Here is a 24,128-nt window from a genome sequence, read left to right as displayed (position 1 = left end):
AGATGATGGCTAAAGCATTTGAGTTTCAGCCACTCACGTGAAAGACCCAGACTGTGTTTTGGGAGTCTGGCATCATCCTGGCTATTGTGGGTTTCTGGGAGGTAAATCAGTGGGTGAAAGATATCTCTCTGTCACTTTGCCATTCAAATAAAAATAAATTACAGTATCATTTCAATGCTTCTTACTGCTACAATACTATTTTCTTTAAATTAAATGTCTTTCTTTTCATTTTCTCCTAACAAAATCCTGCTAACCCCCAAGTAAACTTCCTTCATAAAGATACCCCCAGCCAGATGAGCCTTTCCTGCTCAGGTCATAGAACTCTCTATCTCTTTATGTTGTCACTGTGAAGTTTCCAATGCAGGAAACACTACCAGTGCTGCTCTTTTTCCTCTACCTGATGATATGCTGTAACGGTGCAGGAATTTGTGAACCCAGGTGACTGGTACATACAGCCTGGTATCTGCAAGTATTCCAATATTTATTTTGAATGAACTAATGAATTTAAAAAAAAAAAACTACTTGGTGGGTAAATGAAATTATACCACTATTCCAATCCATGTGGTATGAGACTTAATACACAAGAATCAGAAAATAACATAGATAATTCCTGTAAATTCTTAATCAAGGACTACATTTTTATGATGACGTTCATAATGACAGACATAACCAATATTCAACTTTTCTAGAGAAAGTCAAGACAATACTCACCGTCATACCATTAAATAGCTGTGTACTTGTTTGCACAGAAGATATTTCTTGAAAAGAAAGAACATTGCTGACATACTTGCTTGTAAATCTATCAACAATATTGAAAACGCGTTTCTCGCTGCTATTCCACCACAGCCTAACCATGGCTGGCAAGTCTTTTAATGTCATATGATAGACGGAACAAGCCAAGTGTGGAATATGGTATGGAAGAGTTGCTGTTTCTGAGGAAAAAAACATTCTTCAGTTTAGAAACATTATTTTTACATATTTTATATACTTTACATATTTTTACACTAATACTAGTACTTTCCTTAGAAATGCATCTTTAATACCTCAACAACAGTGCTACAGCTAACAGGACAAAGACACTAAAGAAACCAGAACTCAAGTATCAGTAACCCCCACACATTCCAAAGGAAACAAGAGAATCTGGCAGAGCAGTTGACTTGCTGCTTGTCTGTATCTCATAGGGAAGTACCTAGTTCAAGTCTCAACTACTCCACTTCTGATCTGGCTAATGAGTATACTGGGAAACAGCAGGTGATGGCTCAAGTACTTAGGTCCCTATTCCCTATGTGGGTGACCTGTATCAAATTCTGGGCTCCTGGCTTCAGCTTGGTTTAACTTTGGCTGTTGTGGCATTTAAGGAATGAACCTACAGATCAAAGACATATCTCTCTGTGTACTTAAAACATAAAAGAAAATAAAAAAATTTTTTGAATAAGGACTGTAAGAATGCCAAAAGATTAAAAAGAGGGAAAATGTCAGCTGAGACTGAAAAACCTTCCTAGAAATAACGTGCTATATTTCACATGAAAGACCGCTTATAGTATACAAGGGTACTTCAAGTCTGTGGAGGGACTGGCACTGTGACGTAGCAGGTAAGGCATCCCATATGGGCATCATTTCAAGTCCTGGCTGCTCCACTTCCAGTCCAGCTCTCTGCTATGGCCTGGAAAAGCAGTAGAAGCTGGCCCAAGTCCTTGGGCCCTTGCACCCACATGGGAGATCCGGAAGAAGCTCCTGGCTCCTGGCTTCAGGTCAGTGCAGCTCAGGCTGTTGCAGCCAATTGGGGAGTGAACCAGCGGATGGAAGACCTCTCTCTCTCTCTGCCTCTCCTTCTCTCTCTGTGTAATTCTGACTTTCAAATAAATAAATTTTTTTTTAAAAAATCCTTGATTAAAAAAAAGTCTGTGGAAAAATTAAAAGCTTATTTTGGTGCATAGGGCGGGTACTGTAGCATAGCAGGTGAAGCCACTGCCAAGGACACCTGCATCCTATATTGGTCTCTGCTTCCCAGTACTCAAATTTTTGGCTCAAGTACTCAAATTCCTGCCACTCAAGAGGGAGATTCAGATCATGTTCCTGGCTTCTGGCTTCTGGCTTCAGCCCAGCCCAGTCCTGGCAGATGTGGCAATCTGGGGAGTCAACCAGTGGATAGAGATCTTGATCTCTCTCTCTCATTCTCTCACTCATTCTTCCTTTCAAATAAATACATCCTTCAAAAAAAAAAGGTTACTTTGGTGCAAAAAATTTTTCAAATCCACACACAGGGTTTTTGTAACACATTTTTCATGAACTTTTTGAGGACCACTAGCAAATTATAAAAAGGATTCTGGCCTCCTTTACTTTCCTTAAAGCTCATGAGATGCTGTTCCAAAGTCTTAAAATACTGACCTCAACACTCACAAGATGTAGTCCTTCTTCAGATCCACAGTACATTAAAAAATCGCTACTCTTGGTATCTGTTTATAATACTGCAGTATAACTAGATGCGTATGTAGCTATCCTCTCAGCTAAAACCTGAACTCACTTTTTATTCATCTTTGTTTCCTTAATGGAAGATTATTTATTTACATGCCTCCAAAATGTTATCATATAATATTTGTTTATAGAATGAGATAACATTCTGCAATACTAACCTCTGAAAATTCATTAAATTCTTTACAACTTTATCTGTAAATTTTAATTATTTGTCATATTTACAGAGATATAGAAAAGTCTTATATTTCAACAAGCTTACAGCTGAGAAACATTTGGGATTATTCTGCATACCCCCAGGGAAAAGTTTAATATAATTTCATCTGAACCTAATCTCAGAGAAAGAACACAAACACAGAGCTTACTGACCTCTAATGCTCAGCTGGAGTTCCTCAGTAAAGAATGTCTTAGGGTCCTTATTTGAGACCTCAATGCTTGCCTCTCCATAGGTTGGGTTTTCTGGCATCAGTCTGAACAGGTGATAAAGCAATTTATTCAAACTCTTCGTTTTGCGAAGGTACATTGAATACAGTGCCCGAAGCTGGTGGAAAACAAAGAATTTGCTGGTAAGCCAAATTAAATCAAGACAATCAGTAGAAAAGAACAGATACAAGTCTAACAACAAGAACACAATTAAAAATACATTAATTAAAAAAATTTATAATTACATGGAAGATATCTACAATTATATGCCATTCATATTTTCCAAATGTGCCATGCCACATGGCACTTCTTCTTTCCCTTACAAACTAGCAGACATTCTGACCAACCTCTCATTATTAGACATACGTTGCTACTATCTTTCTCAAATCATCTCCCGATTAATACATTTACCTTGGCTTGGACTCTATTTAGAGTCAAGAAAATCTACTCAACCCTCTCCAAAGACGACTTGCTTACTCTCCTCCCAAGTCTGCCATACATTCCTTCCACATCAACCGATGACTCTTGCTTAAAATGAATCCCATTTTCATGGCTGATCTCATCCTGTATCAAACCCTAAAGCATCCTTGCAGGGCAGGGTGCAAACTAGTAATCCAAAGTGTCTTGGGGTCTCCTCATAGTCATTTCATCAATCAGGAAATTTCTCATAAACATATGGGTTTCTAGCTTCCTTTTTTAGGAACAGGAAAAACTGGCACTACTGAGAGCACCAAAGGCTTATGTGTGAGAATCGTACTTTACAACTCCTGTTTGTGCCTCAATAATGGAGTTCTCATTTTTCACAATCACTGTATAGTTCTCTTTGGTATTTTTAACCTGCTTTAACACATTTTCTTGCACTATATCATACATCTCCTTCTAATACAAAGATACCATTAGCTGAATATTATAAAAACTCAAATACAAGGATCAAACCATAGTAGGACTTAGGAGTTCATTTTTAAAATATATTCATCAAAGGACTTTCACATTAAATAAATCAGACAAGCACTGCCTTTACTGAATAATCAAATTTAACATCACCTGTCGCTCACCGTCTTCGTGGAGGAACAACACTAAACCCTGCCTAGGTTTCCTATCCGAGTCACGGCACCATTATGTCGCTCCCCCTCTTCACGGAGGAACGACACAGGACCCTGCGCTGTTCTTTTGTCTGCTCGGCCCTTCCCGGGTTTGCTGCTGGTTCTTCCCGGGTTGGCTACCGTCCCTTCCACCTCCGTGGAAGGGCGGTTCCCCCTGCCACTTTCCCCACTTCCGTGGGGGAGCGGCACACCACCGGCCGGCTCTCTCGGGGGCTGCACAGGTGTTCCTTCAGATAGATGTTCCTGGTGCATGTTGTCTCTCTCCTCCTTTATAGTCCTCTTCCACCAATCCCAACTCTGCTACCTACACGCCGAGTATGCTGCTCTCCTCCAATCAGGAGCAGTTCCTACAGTTTATTGGTTGAACTGGAGGCAGCTGTGTAGAAGCTGTTTCCTCCTCTCCCAGCACCATATTGTGGGAGAGCAGATGCATAGAATAAGTCTTAATTCCAGCAACAGTCTAGTCCGAGTTGCTCCCCACAATCACCAATAAAAGAACACACTGACAGTATGTGCCTGCTTAAGTTAACGCACTGCAGACACATAAGAACCTGTGTAGTAAGTACCCTTTTTTTTATTTTTTTAAAGATTTATGTATTTATTTGAAAGTCAGAGTTACACAGAGAAAGAAGGAGAGGCAGAGAGAGAAAGAGGTCTTCCATCTGCTAGTTCACTCATCAGTTAGCCGCAATGGCCAGAGCTGTGCTGATCTGAAGCCAGGAGCCAGGAGTTTCCTCTGGGTCTTCCCATGTGGGTGCAGGGGCCCAAGCACTTGGGCCATCTTCCACTGCTTTCCCAGGCCATAGCAGAGATCTGGACTGGAAGTGGAGCAGCCAGGACTTGAACCAGCACCCATATGGGATGCTGGCACTGCATTTAGTGGCTTCACCTGCTATGCCACAGCGCTGGCCCCAGTAAGTACTCTTGAGCTGAAAATTAACCGGAATCTAATCATGAGGAAACATCAGACAAATCAAGATTTTGTGATGCTCTATGAAATAGCTGTCTCAAACAATGACAAGAAAGAAAAGAAGGGGCCAGTGCTGTGGTGCCGCAGGTTAAGCCGCCATCTACAGTGCCAGCATCCCATATGGGAGCTGGGTAGAGTCCCAGCTGCTCCACTTCCAATCCAGCTCCCTGCTAATGTACCTGGGAAAGCAGTGGAAGATGGGCCAAGTGCCTGGGCCCCTGCTACTCATGTGGGAGACCTGGAAGAAACTCCTGGCTTCAGTCTGACACAGCCCCTGACTGCTGCAGCCATTTGGGGAAAGAATAGTGGGTTGAAGATCCTGATCTCTCTCTCCTTCTCTCTATAGTTTTGTGAAAGAAAGAAAGAGAGAAAGAAAGAAAGAGAGAAAGAGAGAAAGAGAGAGAGAGAAAGAGAAAAAAAGAGAGAAAGAAAGAGAGAAGAAAGAGAAAGAAAGAGAGAAAGAGAAAGAGAGAAAAAGAGAAAGAAAGAGAAAGAGAGAAAGACAGAAAGAGAAAGACAGAAAGAGAGAGAGAAAGAGAGGGAGAAAGAGAAGGAGAAAGAGAGAGAGAGAGAGAGAGAGAGAGAAAGAAAGAAAGAAAGAAAGAAAGAAAGAAAGAAAGAAAGAAAGAAAGAAAAGAAAGAGAAATAGAGAAAGAAAGAAAGAAAAGAAAGAGAAAGAAAGAAATAGAGAGAGAAAGAAAAAGAAAAAGAGAGAGAGAGAAAGAAAGAAAGAGAGAGAGAGAAAGAGAGGGAGAGAAAGAGAGAGAGAAAGAAGAGAAAGAAGAGAAAAAGAGGAAGGAAGGGAGGAAGGAAGGGAGGAAGAGAGGGAGGGAAAGAAAAAGAAAAAGGGGGGAGGGAGGGTGGGAGAAAGAAAGACGAGGTACAGGAATTACAGATTAAAGCAACTAAAGAAATACAGAAAACAAATATAAGTCCTGATTTAATCCTCAATAGAGAAGTAAATAAAACTATAAAGGTTATGACTATGATAACCAGGGAAATTCAAATCTTAATTAGATAATATTATTGCATCAAAACCAAATTCCTATGTTACGCTTATGTAGGACTATGTCCTAGTTTTTGGCAGACATATTCTTAATTACTTTTGATAAAGCATCGTGATGTATGCAACTTACTTTCAAATACATCTGCAGAAAAAAATAGAAAGCATGAGTAATTATAGTAGCTTTAAAAATTTATGATGTAGGACAAATGTATATGACTTTTCATTGAATCTTAACTTCTCGGGGCCGGTGCTGTGGCACAGCGGGTTCAAGCCCCAGCCTGCAACACCGGCATCCCATATGGGCGCCAGTTCGATTCCTGGCTGCTCCTCTTCTGATCCAGCTCTCTGCTATGGCTTGGGAAAGCAGTGGAAGGTGGCCCAAGTGCTTGGGCCCCTGTATGCACGTGAGAGACCTGGAAGAAGCTCCTGGCTTCAGATCAGCTCAGCTCTGGCCGTTGCAGTAATTTGGGGAGGCCGGCGCCGCGGCTCACTAGGCTAATCCTCCACCTAGCGGCGCCGGCACACCGTGTTCTAGTCCCGGTCGGGGCACCGGATTCTGTCCCGGTTGCCCCTCTTCCAGGCCAGCTCTCTGCTGTGGCCCAGGAAGGCAGTGGAGGATGGCCCAAGTGCTTGGGCCCTGCACCCCATGGGAGACCAGGAAAAGCACCTGGCTCCTGGCTCCTGGCTCCTGCCATCGGATCAGCGTGGTGCGCCGGCCACAGCGCGCCGGCCGCGGCGGCCATTGGAGAGTGAACCAACGGCAAAAGGAAGACCTTTCTCTCTGTCTCTCTCTCTCACTGTCCACTCTGCCTGTCAAAAAAAAAAAAAAAAAAAAAGTAATTTGGGGAGTGAACAGCAGATTTGGGTGTGAACCAGCTGAACTGAAGACCTCTCTCTCTCTCTCTGGCCCTACCTCTTTCTGCAACTCTTTCAAATAAATAAAATAAATCTTTTTTTTCTTTTTTCTTTTTTTATTTTTTGACAGGCAGAGTGGACAGTGAGAGAGAGAGACAGAGAGAAAGGTCTTCCTTTGCCGTTGGTTCACCCTCCAATGGCCGCCGCGGCTGGCGCACTGCGGCCGGCGCACCGTGCTGATTCCCAGGTACTTATCCTGGTCTCCCATGGGGTGCACCCTGCTATGGCCTGGGGAAGCAGAAGATGGCCCAAGTCCTTGGGCCCCTGCACCTGCGTGGAAGACCCTGAAGAAGCTCCTGGCTCCTACCTTCAGATCTGCACAGCTCCAGCCGTTGTGGCCAATTGGGGAGTGAACCAGTGGATGGAAGACCTCTCTCTCTCTCTCTCTCTGCCTCTCCTCTCTTTGTGTAACTCTTTCAAATAAATAAATAAATCTTTAAAAAGAAATTATGCTAGGCTAAGTAATGCATACATAAGACAGCACATACACGAAATGTACAGAAAAGGCAAATCCATAGAGACAGAACCAGATTAGTGGTTGTCAGAATTAATGGGATAAGACAGGAAATGGGAAGTGATTGCTTCCAGGTGTGGGTTTGTTTTCGGGATGCTGAAATTGTTCTAAAATTAGATAGTGGCACTAGACCTATAGCTCAATGAATACATGGGATTTTCAAAAAGTTCATGGAAAATGCACATTATGAAAAAATGTGCAAGGATTTCTTTTTTGTACTGAGTTACCTTTTTTTTTTTTTTCTGACAGGCAGAGTTAAGACAGTGAGAGAGACAGAGAGACAGAGAGAAAGGTCTTCCTTTTTCCGTTGGTTCACCCCCCAAATGGCTGCCATGGCTGGCGCGCTGTGGCAGGCGCATTGCGCTGATCCCAAGCCAGGAGCCAGGTGCTTCTTCCTGGTCTCCCTTGCGGGTGCAGGGCCTAAGCACCTCCACTGCACTCCCGGGCCACAGCAGAGAGCTAGACTGGAAGAAGAGCAACCAGGACAGAATCCGGCGCCCCAACCGGGACTAGAACCCGGAGTGCCGGCGCCGCAGGTGGAAGATTAGCCAAGTGAGCCATGGCTCCGGCCAATAGTTAACTTTTAATTCCATTTCCTGTGAAATTTTTTGAAATACCTTAGTATATTAAAATATCAAATTATATACATTAAATAAATATTAAGATATGTGAAATATATCTCAATAAAAGCACTTGCTCACTCTCACAAACACACACGTACACAGTTTAGCTCCTGGCTCAATCTGATTTGCTAAGAGTTTTTTTGAAAACAGTTAAAAATAGTCCATAATTTAGGACTGATTAAAGTTTTTAAAAAACACTCAAGGTTTATTTCAGGACTTACCTAACTAACATTATTTACTGGGTTATTCCAGTTTTTCTGTTCACAGCTCAATTCAAAATTTAGGCTCAATAGTAAATGCTGTTGTGTTTAAATCTTTTTTTTTTTTTTTTGACAGGTAGTCATAGACAGTGAGAGAGAGACAGAGAGAAAGGTCTTCCCTCCGTTGGTTCACTCCCCAAATGGCCACCACAGCCGGCGCTACGCTGATCTGAAACCAGGAGCCAGGTGCCTCCTCCTGGTCTCCCGTGTGGGTGCCAAAACTCCTGGGCCATTCTCCACTGCCCTCCTGGGCACAGCAGAGAGCTGGACTTGAAGAGAAGCAACCGGGACTAGAACCCAGCGCCCATATGGGATGCCGGTGCCGCAGGCAGAGGATTAACCAAGTGAGCCACGGCGCCAGATCTATGTTTAAATCTTTACATCCCTGCCCCCATCCTGGCTCTAATGAAAAAGATGATGACTATCTATTTCCCTAATTTCTGAATGACAAGAATTCTTACACAAAAATCCTAAATCTACTGCTACAATTTTTTAGTGATCAGCAATATTCTGAGAAACAAATGTAAAAGTTCAACAAGGAGCTCCTGAAATACATAATCAACCAATAAAACCAGCTTTACATCACAAACATACTTAAAGTGACAGATCTGAAGAGAAATAAAATTAATCTATTTAACAACTAAATCAATGTTACCTGTAATTTGATTTTACCCTTATATATAAAATTCAAAACTATATAGGTTGATATAATTGCACCACTGTATGGGTATGAACAAAAACATAACCACATTGGAAATGAATGTCTTAAATTTTTAATCACACTTTAAGTATGAACTGAAACTCTGTCTTTTTTTGTATTGACCGGTTAAGGAAGCACACATTTTATCAGGCTAATTAAACCAAAACTGGGTTGAGATTTTCAAGTGGGGATCTCCCTAAAAGAAAGAAAAGCTGGGGTATCTCCAGTCTCTTTCTGGGCAATGTCTGTCTTTCTAAACAAAAGGCAAGAGAGACATCTAGTGGCTGCTAGAATAATTTGGGCAAAACTGTTATGACAGATAGGCTATTTTCATCAGTTAGACAAAGCACTTGGAATTACACAGTAATGTTTCCTAAATCTTTCTCTGAACACTGATTTTCAAGTAAGGTAACTCTCCACTGATCTATCAAATGAAATCCTCACAAGAGTCAGGATTTGCTCCTGCCCTCCAAAATTCACAAGACACAATTATTTTTAATTATTATGAGAATGTAAGATATAAGTTTCTGCAACAAAAGGACTTGGTGACTATATTCAGTTAGACACAAAAAAGTTACACTTCACAGATTAATTACTTTTGTAAAAAATATGTTTGGAGGGGCCAGCACTGTGGTGTAGTGGGTGGGTAAAGCCACCGCCTGCAGTGCCTGCATCCCATGTGGGCACCAGCTTGAGTCCTGGACTCTCTGCTTCTGGTCCAGCTCTCTGATATGGCCTGGGAAAGCGGTAGAAGATGGCCCAAATCCTTGGGCCCCTACACCCACATAGGAGAGCTGGAAGAAGCTCCTGATTCCTGCCTCCAGATCAGCCCAGCTCCGGCCCTGCGGCCATTTGGGGAATGAAACAGCAGATGGAAGACTTCTCCCTTTCTCTCTGCCTCTCTGTAACTCTGCCCTTTAAACAAATAAAGAAATCCTTTAAAAAAAAAAAAAAAAAAATGTGTTGAGAGGGGCCAGTGCTGTGGTACAGCAGGTAAAGCTGCGACCTGTGGTTCCGGCATCTCATATTGGCCCTGGTTCAAGTCCCAGCTGCTCCACTTCCAGTCCAGTTCCCTGCTAATGTGCCTGGGCTTGGACTCCTGCACTCAGGTGGGAGACTGAGATGAAGCTCCTGATTCCTGGCGTCAGATAGCCCCAGCCCTGGACGTTGCAGTAATTTGGGGTTGAACTAACAGATGAAGATCTCTCTCTCTCTGCATCTGCTTCTCTCTCTCTAACTCTTCTGGATAAATAAATAAATCTTTAAAAAAAAAAAAAAAACCCTATTTTTAAAAAATGTGCTTGAAGGAGTGAGGAAGTAGTAACTGGAATAAGCTTATTAACAGAATGTCCGAGATGAAGTAATAGTACTACATTGATCTATAAGGCATTTCCCCTTTAATCCAAAAGGTGGGGAAGGAAGAGACTAGAACATTAACAGAGAAACACATTACAATAAAACTTTCAAAAGTTTTCACATAATATTTACCTGAGATGAAGCGGCTTTAAAGAAAGTAAGTATTAATTTCCAAGTGAGGAGGTATCCCAGGACATAACAAAAGTCTTCACTCAACGGCTTAATAGTAACTATCTGTCCCACAGGAATACACCCCAAAACATTTTCTAGTAAGTCCTCTTGTTTGCTAAGAAGAGACATCAGCACTGCTGGTGGTGACCTGAGAAGGAAGGATGAAACACCACATTTTCAACAAATTGACAACATGTATGAATTTTACTCATTGCAGCAAACTTTTTCTCAATTTTCCAAAAAAGTATTGAGAAGACCCCCTTTACAGATCCAATTTGTTTCACTTAATGACACTGCAGAATCTGAAAGATGTTATAAAAATATAGAACCTGGATGTTATTAGCACTTCAAGAAAAGACACTTTGAGAAAACATCTATTTCAACTCTGTTTTACAGGTGAAAAGAAAACCACATATCCAGAGAAGCCAAATGCCTAGTCAGGAGAGCCCACAGAGCTTCTGATACCTACACTTTATCATTCTATAAAGACAAAGATGAGTAAAGACACTTGGTCCTGTTTCTATTTTACTGCATATTGTCTACTTCGCAATATTGCATAAAAAGAACTATTATAATCAAAACTACAAATCAGAATGAGCTAATAATTACTTGCTTTTTAAAAAAATCATACAATGACCCCTTTCTAATAAATTAAAATTCACATTAATTCATGAAAGTATAAGTTTATTTTCTTCTTTATTGAACTAAGATTCTCAAAAAGTGTTTATTCCTTTCAGAGTTGTATTCTATGATACTTTAGTTTGCTTCTCTCCTTTTACCTTTATGGTCTTTCTTCCCTTGTGGCTTCCTTCCCCAGCCCATAAACAGGCTTTCTTCAACTTCTGCCTGCAACATCTCCGTCTCAAACACCAAGTCTTCTCTATTTTATACCCCATACAAGTGGTCACTAGATCTTAGTAAAACCAGCTCTGAAATCCCTTCACTTCCCACACTCTCTCCATGCACTGCCACTTATCTCCTGGAATTGCCTCTCACCTATGCTTGCTTCTTTCCATAATTCACGCTTTACACCACTGCCAGAATCAGTGAATAAAACCCATCTTCTACCAATTAATGCCCCATGTCCTAGAAAATGTCACTGTAAGGCCATTTACTACCCTGCTCCCTTAACTCCAGACCTTCCAGTTTTATCTTCAGCTATACTCTGCCTATTCTGTACACGCTGGTTCATTTATTCTTTTATTCAACAAATGAGTACTGCTCCTGAGTCTGCAGTCAAAAACCAACTGTCCTGGGTGCTATGGATATGGTCAGCAGCAAGAAATTCATAGAACTTATACTACAGTGAAGGAAGATATTAAAAATTTTAAAATATTAAATGAGAAATATTTCCCATTGTTTGAGTACATCCTGAACATATGAGCCTCAGTGCATTTTGCACATGGTGTTTCCTTAATTTATATTATCTTTTTTGCCTACCAAAATATTACATTAAAAGTCCAGTTTAAATGTCTCTTTCATAATAGAAGGTCTATGTACATTAATTGCCCCAGCCTCCCATGCCCTGTCTGGTCTCCAACATGCTACTTATCCTTTTCCTTAATACTTGTCATATGTAACATCTTCTATTATAAGATAAACTCTGTATTACATTTACATCTTTCAGATAACTGAAAAAGGGTCTATCTGTTCAGAATTTCTGCACCGCTTCAGTCTTCTCAAGATTATCAAGTGAAGTGGATTACGAGAATTTAATAAACCAAATTATTTTAAAAAAAAAGCAAAAACCTTACAAGGCTGGTTCTTCTTCTTCATCTCCATATGACTTTAGATTATCTTGATCATACTGTGGCAATTCAGGCATCAATCTGAAAATCAGAATAATAAATATTTCATATTAAATTGACCATTGTTAAATATTTAAGAGCAGAAAGACCAGTACTTTTTTCCTAATGAACATATTTTTCAATGAATGTTTTGTGCAATAAATATTTATGGCCAGGATTACCTAAATACAAATTGTATACAGAGAACAATGACCTAAAAGACCAAATAACTTGGGTTTGTATTATTAAATACAGTCAGGTCTCTTTATATTTTCACTCTGACACATTTTTAATTAAAGATTAAAAACTAAATATGTAGCCTAATTTTTCAGACCACTGCAACACTGATTCAATGGGAAGAATGCTTACTTGTACAACATATGATAAACAGCAATTTGTACAGGCCTAGCTCTGAAGAGGAGTAATGGGACCAAAGTATTCAACACGGTCTGGAGATACTCTGGTAAGTTTGTTTTTTGGCTAGTACCCAATCTTGCAGGAAGTTTGTGACTCAACAGTTGATCCTTTGAGATATACGTTAATGTTTCACACATGGGCTTCAGCATTGCATTCTGAAATGATGTTTCAGACATATCTTTGTTTTCTTCTGGTGACAAAAAGGAAAGACACACTCAGATCTCAAAATAAAGTTAGCAATAACATAACTTCACTGACTCACAATCGTATCTCCTTTACAAAAATGAAATGAAAGCTATACATAAAGTTACTTGAGAGTTCTAACCAGAAATATTAAGTGAATATATATTTCAGTTCATCTCAACTATATATATTCCCATGACTTTCATCTCATCCTCTAAAAAGGCAGCGAATGACTGTTTAATACAGAGGTTCCTCTACATAATATACTCATGTCATCTGATTTATTATTTTTAAAAGATTTATTTATTTGAAAGTCACAATTACAGGGAGAGAATTCCACCTGATGATTCACTCCCCAGATGGCCTTGATGGCAAGTGCTGGGCCAGGCCAAAGCCAGGAGCCAGAAACTTCATCCAGGTCTCCCACGTAGGTGGCAGCATCTTCCGCTGCTTTCCCAGGCCATTAGCAGGGAGCTGGGTCAGAAGTGGAGCAGCAGGGACTTGAGCTGGTGCCCACATGGGATGCCAGCATCACAGGCAGCAGCTTTACCCACTATGCCACAACACCAGCCTCATTATTTTAATTTATGATGGCCTTGGATACCTTGCCATTTTTCAATTCTCATCTGTAAAAGAGAAGCATACATGATGCTTCTGCGATGCCACACTTTTTCTCCTGGCTCTTTTTTTACTATTTAGTATTGTTTGATTTAAAGAACCAAAGTTTTTGTTTTAAATCTTTTAATGAGGCATTTTTAATGAATCTCATTACCATGCCCCTTTTCACTTGCCTGTAACAGTCACCAAAAGAGGTAAAAACAAACTGTGGATGCCTCGGGAAAAAAATTCTTTCCATTCACTGATTAGATTTACAGGAAGGTTGCCAGTGGTATCCAGAGTTGTGGAATCAAAAAAAGCACTGAGATCACAGGCCAAATCACAGCTGACGCAGGCAAACAGTTGGACAAGTGGCAGAGAGTACAATGCCTGATTCTCATTTGTTGTCTAAAGAAATAACAAATATGAAATAGGTATGCAGACATTAATCAGAATACTATAGATAAAGGCAATAAAGAGAAAACCCTCTTTCATTTCCATGATTTTAAAATAAAAAAGCCATTGAAGTATAAAATCTCAGGAAGGATGTATACATTTTACATACCAAGATAATTGATAGAAAGCTGAGTAAAAATTAAATACTACGAATTAGAATCAACAGTTAACAATTTATTCCAAAATTCCTTTTTTATTTCTAAACTATGAAAGAAACTTTATCATCTATAATTTACCAAGTCAGACACACTAAAAACATTCCTAATCTTATCAGCTACCTACAAGTTGTACTTTATCATTAAAAGAACCTGGGGCAGGTACTGTGGCATAGCAAGTTAAAGCCCCAGCCTGAAGTGCCAACATCCCATATGGGTGCTGGTTCAAGTCCCAGCTGCTCCTCTTCAGATCCGGCTCTCTGCTATGGCATGGGAAAGCAGCAGAAGATGGCCCAAGTCCTTGGGCCCCTGCATGCACGTGGAAGACCTGGAAGAAGCTCCTGGCTCCTGACTTTGGATCGATTCAGCTTTGGCTGTTGCGGCTATTTGGGGAGTCCACAAGGGGAAGGAAAACCTCTCTCTCTGTCTCTACCTCTCTCTGTAACTCTTTCAAATAAATGAAAATAAATCTTTAAAAAAAAATAAAGTAAAATAAAGAACCTGAAGGTCAAATAGGACAAAGTCTAAGTCATACAGCTAATTAACAGGCAAAACTATGAGTCAAACCAATTGAACCTGACTTGCCTCAGCCTACAAGTTTTGTAATAAATCTTTCTGAATCTCTCAGCTTTAATGCTCCATTCTGGCAATAATTTAATTACAACATAAAAAAAGACAACAACAACAAAAATTGTAATTTTGAAAAGATACAATCTGAAAGAGCCAATTTGCAAATATTGTATTAAAATAAGTTTATGGACACATTTTTAATAACAGTTGAATAGTGCAGGTAGTCATTAAACCACCATAATTTTATGGTCTGTCAAATAGTAGCTGGTGGGGAAAATATCTATACTGCTCTAAATGCTTACAAAGGAACTAATACAATTGTTAAATTGAATACAATTAATAAACAGGTACCCACGAAGACCCAACAGAGATGAAAACATAGCAAGTGACTTTACCTCCAACCAAGCCAACATGGAACACATAATGAAGTCCCATTCACTCTCTGCCAAAGGAGATGAGCAGTATTTCAGAAATAGGGAAAGGAACCGAATTATTTCTATATTTACACCCAGTACCTCTGGACTTGCATCTGATAGATTACTGTGATAAAGACAAAAACAAAATAACAAGAAATCAAAATGCATTAAAGAATTATACTGACATTCAATTAGAAATTATCCCATTTACAAATTTTAATTAATTAATTTTGAAAGGCAGCATGAAAGAGACAGAGATTTTCCATCTACTAGTTCACTCTTCAAATGTCCACAACCAAGGCTAGGCCAAGCTGAAGTCAGGAGTCAGCAACTCCTCGATCACCCACATGGGCAGCAGGAACCCAAGTACTTGGGCCATTATTTGCTGCATCCCAGGTACATTAGCATGAAACTGCATGACAAGCATGGAATAACTTGCACCAGCACTCTGATGGGACATGGATGTTACAAGCAGCGGCTTAAATCACCACGCCACAACACCTTGCCCCTATTTACAATCTTATTTACTCATAAATGACGGACTTAAACATCCATCCCATTACAGTACACAAAACTGTAACTACAGGATTTATAATCTGGATCCACATTGTAACTGAGGAGAGCAGGGGACACAGTACAAAGTATCACTCACCAACTGAAAAGAAAAATATCTTCATGCTCTTTCTTCCAGGATATTATGATTTTTAATATTCCATGTAATAACTCTCCATCATCTATGCTTCTGGTCTGCAGACAAGAATTGAAAATGGCAAGATGTCCAAAACCTCCTAAAATAAAATTCAAAATCAAAAATTTAAAAAATTTTTAAAGTACACTGTTACCATAAAAAAGAGCTTCTTCCGCTCTGTCAAAAACTTTCTTAAGAAGTGTCCAGGTTAAGAACTTTTTTTTTTTTTTTGACAGGCAGAGTGGACAGTGAGAGAGAGAGAGACAGAGAGAAAGGTCTTCCTTTTGCCGTTGGTTCACCCTCCAATGGCCGCCGCACCGCGCTGATCCGATGGCAAGAGCCAGGTACCTCTCCTGGTCTCCCATGGGGTGCAGGGCCCAAGCACTTGGGCCATCCTCCACTGCACTCCCGGGCCACAGCAGAGAGCTGGCCTGGAAGAGGGGCAACCGGGACAGAATCCGGCGCCCCGACCGGGACTAGAACCCGGTGTGCCGGCGCCGCAAGGCGGAGGATTAGCCTATTGAGCCGCGGCGCTGGCCAGGTTCAGGTTAAGAACTTTAAAAAAGGCTCAGATGAAAGAGTCAACAAATGACCTTGTAAGTTCCACTGAGCACAGACCTTGTTTCCAAACCCAGTATGCCACAAAGAATAAGGGAAGTGAGGGGGGTAGTGAGTGAATGATTCTGTGTTTTATACAAATCCATGCTGTCTTTTCTCTTTCGGTTTCTTAAGTAAAGAACATATTGAGCATACTTACCTCCCAAATAAAAACAATCAAAACAGCACAGCTCTAGACTGAAAAGTTTAAAGACAGACTGATACTAGCATATACTGAAGTATCCAGTAACTCTGGTCTCCTTAGATTCCCTAAGATTTCACATAAGCCATCTTCAACACCCTCTGTCTCTAATGGTCTACCTTAAATGCCAGCCAAACTGAATTATCTGAACCCTTGTAAGTTTTTGTGTATCTGGACTGCCCTTTCTCAATTATGTCCACATGGAAAATTATTTATTCTTTAACACTCAGGTGAAATATGTCTTTCTATTTCTCTGTGAGGCCATTTTGGACACCCCCAAAGCAGAGTAGAAACTCCTTCCTTTCTGTCATTTCTACACAAGGAACATCATTTTGTTCCATCAGATATCACTTGATATAACTTTATTACATCTGTCCTCTCTACAATAAGAACTTTCATTTGGCAAGTGTTCATGTTATTTAGATTAATAAACAAATGAACTAATATGAGTGCTCAAAAAAGTTTCAAATACAATGAAAGTTATTCCTTTTTTTGCCTTTATCAATGGTTGAGCAGAGAGCAATGAAGCATAGCTGAAATAGTTATATAAGGGGTCTTCAAAAAGTTCATGGAAAATACATGCTAATAAAAAACTGCACAGACTTCTAATATATTTTGCATAAAAATAAACATATCTTTTTTTATTATTTGAAAGGCAGGGAGACAGGGATATACAGGATCTTTTCCACCCATGGGCTCACTTCCCAAATGCCCACAACCCTCTGAGCTGGAACAGATTAAAGCCAAAAGCCTCGAGCTCAGTTTAGGTCTCCCACCTGAGTGGTAGAGTTCCAAGCACTTGAGCTGTATCATCTGCTGCTTCTCACAGTGCACAGACATCAAGAATCAAGGTAGGATTTGAACCCAGGCACTCAGATATGGAATGCAGGCATCCTAAGCAGCATCCTAACTGCTGTGCCCAATGGTCCACCCCAATAAAACTTCTCTTAATATAATTTTTTCATGAACATTTAGAAGACCCTTAAATAGAAAATAAATGATCAAAGGGTATTCATGGGTATCAATCCTCCCTTAAGTCTGTAACATGTCTGTACTACAAAATAGGAACAGCCACTCTTCCAGAGAGAAGTATCTTAATGATTGTAAATTTATCACACAAGCAAAGCATAAACTAAGAATCAATCAGCTGTAATTCAATTTATTTCTGCTATATTTGGTTCTATAATACCTTCACCCAAAACAATGATTAAATTTATGAGATTCTGATTGTCGGTGAACTAACCATCAATACTGCAAAGATCTTCTTTAGTCCAGCCCAAAAGAGCAGGGATACATTGAGCGCTGAATTCTTTTTTATCTTCTTTTGACAAAAATGGACACAGACTTTGAATGGTATGCAAATTACCTTCTGTTAGTGGGAAAAAACTGTTTAAAGAAAAATAAGAAGTACATTTATTCTAAATATGTAGCTATTCTTTCAAATTATTTTTATTCAGATTACTCAAAAGATTAATAATTCCACTATATGAAATAATGGTATCGAAGAAAATAAACTGTGATAAGAGATTGATAACTGCTGATCCTAGCCAATTTTTTGTTACTTTTTCTACATATTTCTAATTTTTAAAATAAGTATGCAGAACTTTTGACTATACATAATTGTTTCTTTCAAGATTTACTTATTTAAAAAGGCAGAGTGACAGTGACAGACACAGAGAGAGAAAGATCTTCCATCTACTGGTTCACTCTCCAAATGGCTGCAATATCCAGGGTTGAGCCAGACTGAAGCCAGGAGCCAGGAACTCCACCCAGATATTCCACATAGGTGGCAGGAGCTCAAGTACTTGAGACACTAACTACTGCTTTTTAGACACATTAGCAGACAGCTGCATCAGAAGTGAAGTAGCCAGGACTCAAACCAGCACTCTGATAAGGGATATGGGCATTGTAAGCAGCAGCTTATCCTGCTGTGCCACAACACACAGCGTCCTCCTCTAGGTATGATTTTTAAAACTTTACTAGCAATACATGAGTGTGTTCTCTCAAGTGATTCAATTTAAACTACCAATTGTACATATTTTTGAACTGATATTAATATAGGTCCATTAATATGTATACATAGTATATATTATATACATAAATAGGATCATATATATTCCATTCTATGATTTACCACTTGTATATTTTATAGATCTTTCTATATGAGACACATAGGTATAAATCATTCTACTTTAAAGACACATAATAAAAGCATAAAAAAATCCACTTAACAGTCCATACTGTGGATATTCACAATTCAACTATTTTCCTATGAATGGACATTTAGGAAAATCCCCTCCCCCTTATATTTTGCGCTTACAAATAATGCTGCAATAAATGCCCTTGAGCAGATATTATTTTACATGTGTGCAAAGATCTCTTTAAAAGGCCAGATTCTCAGAAGTGAAACTATAAGATGAAAGGATTTGAATGCATTATATTCAGATAGTTTCAGATTACTTTCTGAAAAGGCATAATCAATTTATACATTCACCAAAAAATTTAAGTGTGACTTGCTGCATACTTAATAAATCTTTTTCATTATTGGCAATACCACAGGAAAATGTGCTAGTTTTAATTTAATCTTTGGCCATTATCAATAAAGCAAATGCTTTAATATTTCACATCTTTAATTGAAATACCTTTGACCATTTCATCTATGAATTACATGTTCAAGTCCTTGAAATATTTTTCAATTTAAATGCTTTTTAAATTATTTATAGGAGCTATTGACATATTACAGATATTTCTTATTAATTTGCAAATGTATCTCTCATTTTATCATCTGTCCTTATAATCTTTGTTCATAATATATTTGTCATACAGAAATTTTCATTCAGGGACCAGCATTGTGGCACAGAGGATTAAACTGAAACTCACAATCTAGTATTCCTTATTTGAGTGCTGGTTTGAGTCCCACCTACTCAGCTTCCAATCCAGCTCTGGTTGATGTGTCTGAAACTATACTTACTAAATAAAAATTTTCTATTCTCCTCTTCCCCAGTTCTGGAAATCACCATTCTTGTGCTGTCTCTGTGAATTCAACTATTCTGAGCCATTTCTATTAGTGGAATCAAACAGTGTATGTCTCTTTGTGACTGATATATAATATCACTCAGCATAAGATCTTCAAGGATCATCCATACAGCAGCATGTGTCAGAAATTTCTTTTTAGGCCAGCGCCGCGGCTCACTTGGCTAATCCTCTGCCTGTGAGCCGGCACCCCAGGTTCTAGTCCCGGCTGGGGCGCCAGATTCTGTCCCAGTTGCTCCTCTTCTAGTCCAGCTCTCTGCTGTGGCCCGGGAAGGCAGTGGAGGATGGCCCAAGTGCTTGGGCCCTGCACCCACATGGGAGACCAGGAGAAGCACCTGGCTCCTGGCTTCAGATCGGCACTGCACACCAGCTGTAGTGGCCATTTTGGGGGTGAACCAACGGAAGGAAGACCTTTCTGTCTCTCTCTCTCTCTCTCTCTCTAACTCTGCCTGTCAAAAAAAAATTTCTTTTTAAAGGTGAATACTATTCCACATTTTTTATTTATCTTTTGATCCACTGAAAGAAATTTAGGCATAGAATTTTTCATTTTCACACAATCAAATATCTATCTTTTACTTTATGGATTTGGGTTTTGTACTTTGTTTAAGAAGGTCTTCTCTAAGTCACCTTTTAACAGAGTCCCTTATTTTCCCCTAATATTTTTATATACCTATTTTTTATACTTTGCTTTTATCTAAATTGTATTTTTGTGATAACATAACTTAGGGATCTTGCAATTTTTTCCAAATATATGTCCAATTATCCTACCAATACTTATTATTGATTCACCTCATTTATTCTGTATTAAAAACATTATATAATCTAAGTTACGTGGACAGTTTTTGAGGTCTATAATTTTGATCTACTGATCTATTTGGTTTTATATTGCTTAATTATTGTAATAGCACATTTTATATTTGGTAGGATTAAATACTTTTCATGGTTTTCTTTCAAAGATTTCCTGGATTTCTTGGGCATATTTTCCTCTAAATGTATACTATGTTTATAATACAAATTGACTGAGACTGCATTGAAAGTATAAATTGATACAATCATTTTTACAGTGTATCTTCCCATCTTATTTTGTAATCTTTATTAGAAGTTATATAATTGCAATTTTTTTGCCAAATTTATTTCTAGGTATTTATAATTTTGCTGCAATTATAAATATAAAATTTTCATTTTCATTCTTAATTGATTATTAGTGAATTAGAACATTATTGGTTTTGGTATGTCAACTATATATCCATCTCATTAGTAATTAGTTCAAGTAATTCTTTAGTTAATTCCATGTTACCTTTATCATCAGAAATTTTAAAAATTATGCTGAACAAAAGTCTACATACTATATGATTCCATTTATATAATATCTCAAATAATATATTTATAAGAGATTAGAATAACAGGAAGGAGTTGGCTGAGGTTACACACAAGGGATTCTTATAATGAAACTATTCTATTACTTGGGCTGTGGTAGTCTTACATGTGACATACACGGACTCAGCACATATTGGTAAATATAAATCTGGTCAACAGATTGATTATAATCAACGCCAGTTTCTTTGTTATGATATTGTACAACAGTTAGACAAAATAGATATATGTACATAACTTCAAAAATTTCTCTTGGTTTATCAGTAAGTTCAAAACATTTCTTGGTAACTCAGCTAAGTACAAATTTAAATGTACATTTTACTTTATCTTAAATACATATTTATTGTAGTTGTAGAACATTCTTCAACAGGATGATCCTTGTTTAAGACAAGGGTAGTAAGTGACTTTCCCAACTACTTCTATACAGCAAATAAAGTGGTAGAGGGTGTTGGAAAGGGGGAAAAGATTTTTACCAGGAAGATTTCTAAGGAAAAGAGAGTAAGTTTATGAAATGTTATTTGTTTAAAACAAGTGCAGAATGCCACAGTACATATTAGAAAATAAAAAATGCTTATTTAAAAAAAGGTATGCCCTTAATCTAAAGCAATTTAAGATATTTTAAAGTCTTTACTTTTCATTTCCTTTAATTCTTCATTTCCTTCACTAGAGATTGCTCATTAATTGGGGAGTATAAAGATGATAAATAATAAAAAAAGTAAAAAGTAAAAACTTTTGAAATAAGGATACCCTTCTTTTCTCTTATAATATGGTTTTACTTCTTCAGATGAAATGCTTCGGGAAAGGATCAACTTAGCAATAATAAGAGACCAAAGTGTGCCATTTTCTCTGGACCTAAAAAAGAGAAAAAAGTTATATTACATTCTGAATGCATATTTAAGTTTTTTCAAATCTTTGTAAAATTAAATAAATTGCCTTCTGAGGGCATCAATTCCCCAAGGCTTTGTAACAGGCAACTGCTATTAGTTACCCAAAGAACTGGGAGTTTAGGCTTTCAATATTCTTCACAACTGGAACTGAGTACTCCTTCTAAGGCAATCCCTAAGTCTGTTAAGTTTCAATAGAGCGATAACAAAGATTAGGCTTGAAGACCAGAGGCTACAGCTGGGAAAAGGATAGCTCCCAGAGGAGACCCAGGTTTGTGTCAATTGAAGAACTAAGGGGTACTACCCTTCTCTGAGGAAAGTTGTGTCAAAATGTGGAGTGGGACTAGAGGAGAAACTTGGGTCCCAATACTGCAAAGCAGGCTCAAAACATATGCGAGGGGGCCAGCACTGAGGCTTAGCAGTTAAAGCTGCTTCCTGCAGTGTCAACATCCTGTAAGGGCACCAGTTCAAGTCCTGGCTACTCCACTTCCGATCCAGCACTCTGCTATGGCTTGGGAAAGCAGTAGAAGATGGTCCAACTCCTTGGGCCCCTGCTCCCACGTGGGAAACACAAAAAGAAGCTCCTGGCTCCCGGCTCCTGGCTTCAGATTGGCCCATCTCTGGCCATTGCAACCATTTGGGGAGCGAACCAACAGGTGGCAGATCTCTCTCATTCTATCTCTGCCCCTCTGTAACTCTGCCTTTCAAATAAATAAATAAATAAATTTTTTTTAAAAGTTCAACTTAGAACATCCCCATCCCATATCAGAGTGCCTGGATTCAAATCTCAGCTCTACTCTCAATTCTAGCTCCCTGCTAATGTACACCCTGGGAGGTAACTGGTGATGGCCCAAGTATTTGAGTCCTTGCCACTCATGTGAGAGACTCAGACTCAGTTACAGGAGTCTGGCTTTGGCTTGGCCTAGCTCTGGCTGTTACGGGCACTCAGGGAGTGAATCAGAGCATGGACTTTAAAATAAATAGATTTTTAAAGAACAATACTAAGACAACTTTTAACAACATATAACTTTTAACAACATATGATCTGGCTAAAAAGTCCATAAGAGTCTCACAAGCATGGAAAGCCATAACACGGTGGCAAAAAACAATCTAAATGAAAGATCCTGGTGAACAAGACCCCAGCAGAAGGAACAGGCCATCAAGGAGAGAGGCGCCTTTCCTCTGAAGGGAGGAAGGAACCTCCACTGTGATACGGCCTTGACTAAACAAGTTCAGAGTCGGTGAACTCAAGGGGCTTCCATAGCCTAGACAGCTCATAGCAAGAGTCTCGGGTGATTGCTGACGTCATAAATAAGAGTGCCAATTGTTAATCAACGACGGGAGTCACTGAGTACATGCTCTCCACGTAGGATCTCTGTCCTTAATGTGTTTTACTATGAAACTTAAAAACAACATTACTAGTTGAACAATACCCTATACCTTGTGTGGTTGTGTGAGTACAGCCTGTTGAAATCCTTGCTTAGTATATACTAAGTTATCTTCAGTATATGAAGGTAATTGAAAATGAAACTCGATGAAGGGCAGGAGGGGAGAGGGAGTGGGAGAGGGGAGGGCCACGGGAGGGAGGGAGGTTTGGGGGGGAAGCCACAACAATACTCAAGTTGCACTTTGTAAATTCACATTTATTAAATAAAAAAAAAACTATACAACAAACAAAAAAAAAGAACTTAATACTTTACCCTTTTAGTATTTTTTTATGTTCTACTTAAAACTATTGGTTGAACTCTGTAATTAATACACAATTACTCTTAGGTGTTTAGTTAATGCTATAACAAGTACTCAAATAGTATTTTACACTTTGTGTTTCTGTGTGGGTGTAAACTGTGGAAATCTTCACTTAATATATGCTAAATTGATCTGTATATAAAGATAATTGAAAATTAATCTTGATGTGAATGGAAGGGGAGAGGGAGTGGGAGAGGGGAGTGTTGTGGGTGGGAGGGAAGTTATGGGGGGGAAGCTATTGTAATCCATGAACTGTACTTTGGAAATTTATGTTCATTAAATAAATTAAAATATATATATATATATATATAAAAAAACAACATATGAGAGCAGGAAGACAATAGGTCACATACTACAAATTAAAACAACTTCTAGGCTGGCGCCGCGGCTCACTAGGCTAATCCACCACCTTGCGGCGCTGGCACACCGGGTTCTAGTCCCAGTCGGGGCGCCGGATTCTGTCCCAGTTGCCCCTCTTCCAGGCCAGCTCTCTGCTGTGGCCCGGGAGTG

At 39.1% G+C, this 24,128-nt stretch overlaps 1 protein-coding gene across 3 annotated transcripts in view; it reads right to left on the bottom strand.

Moving 5' to 3' along the window:
- LTN1 (listerin E3 ubiquitin protein ligase 1) overlaps positions 1-24,128 on the bottom strand; it is a 72,653-nt gene that overhangs the window by 8,453 nt on the left and 40,072 nt on the right. For 2 of the 3 annotated variants that reach the window (XM_008267154.5, XM_089330610.1), the window contains 10 exons: positions 21,736-21,840; positions 17,825-17,967; positions 15,747-15,882; positions 15,074-15,218; positions 13,692-13,905; positions 12,670-12,907; positions 12,268-12,342; positions 10,475-10,661; positions 2,842-3,013; positions 712-932 (listed from right to left, as the gene is read on the bottom strand). In XM_008267154.5, the coding sequence (XP_008265376.3) occupies positions 712-932; positions 2,842-3,013; positions 10,475-10,661; positions 12,268-12,342; positions 12,670-12,907; positions 13,692-13,905; positions 15,074-15,218; positions 15,747-15,882; positions 17,825-17,967; positions 21,736-21,840 (1,636 nt within the window). The remainder of the gene's footprint in view (positions 1-711; positions 933-2,841; positions 3,014-10,474; positions 10,662-12,267; positions 12,343-12,669; positions 12,908-13,691; positions 13,906-15,073; positions 15,219-15,746; positions 15,883-17,824; positions 17,968-21,735; positions 21,841-24,128) is intronic. The other variant, XM_008267153.5, reaches the window with a different exon arrangement.

The sequence above is a fragment of the Oryctolagus cuniculus genome, chromosome 4, assembly GCF_051225735.1.
Source record: "Oryctolagus cuniculus isolate XC-2025 breed Fujian yellow rabbit chromosome 4, ASM5122573v1, whole genome shotgun sequence".
Lineage (NCBI taxonomy): Eukaryota > Metazoa > Chordata > Mammalia > Lagomorpha > Leporidae > Oryctolagus > Oryctolagus cuniculus.
Note: the sequence above shows the minus strand (reverse complement) of the source record. Positions and strands in the feature narration are given on the sequence as shown.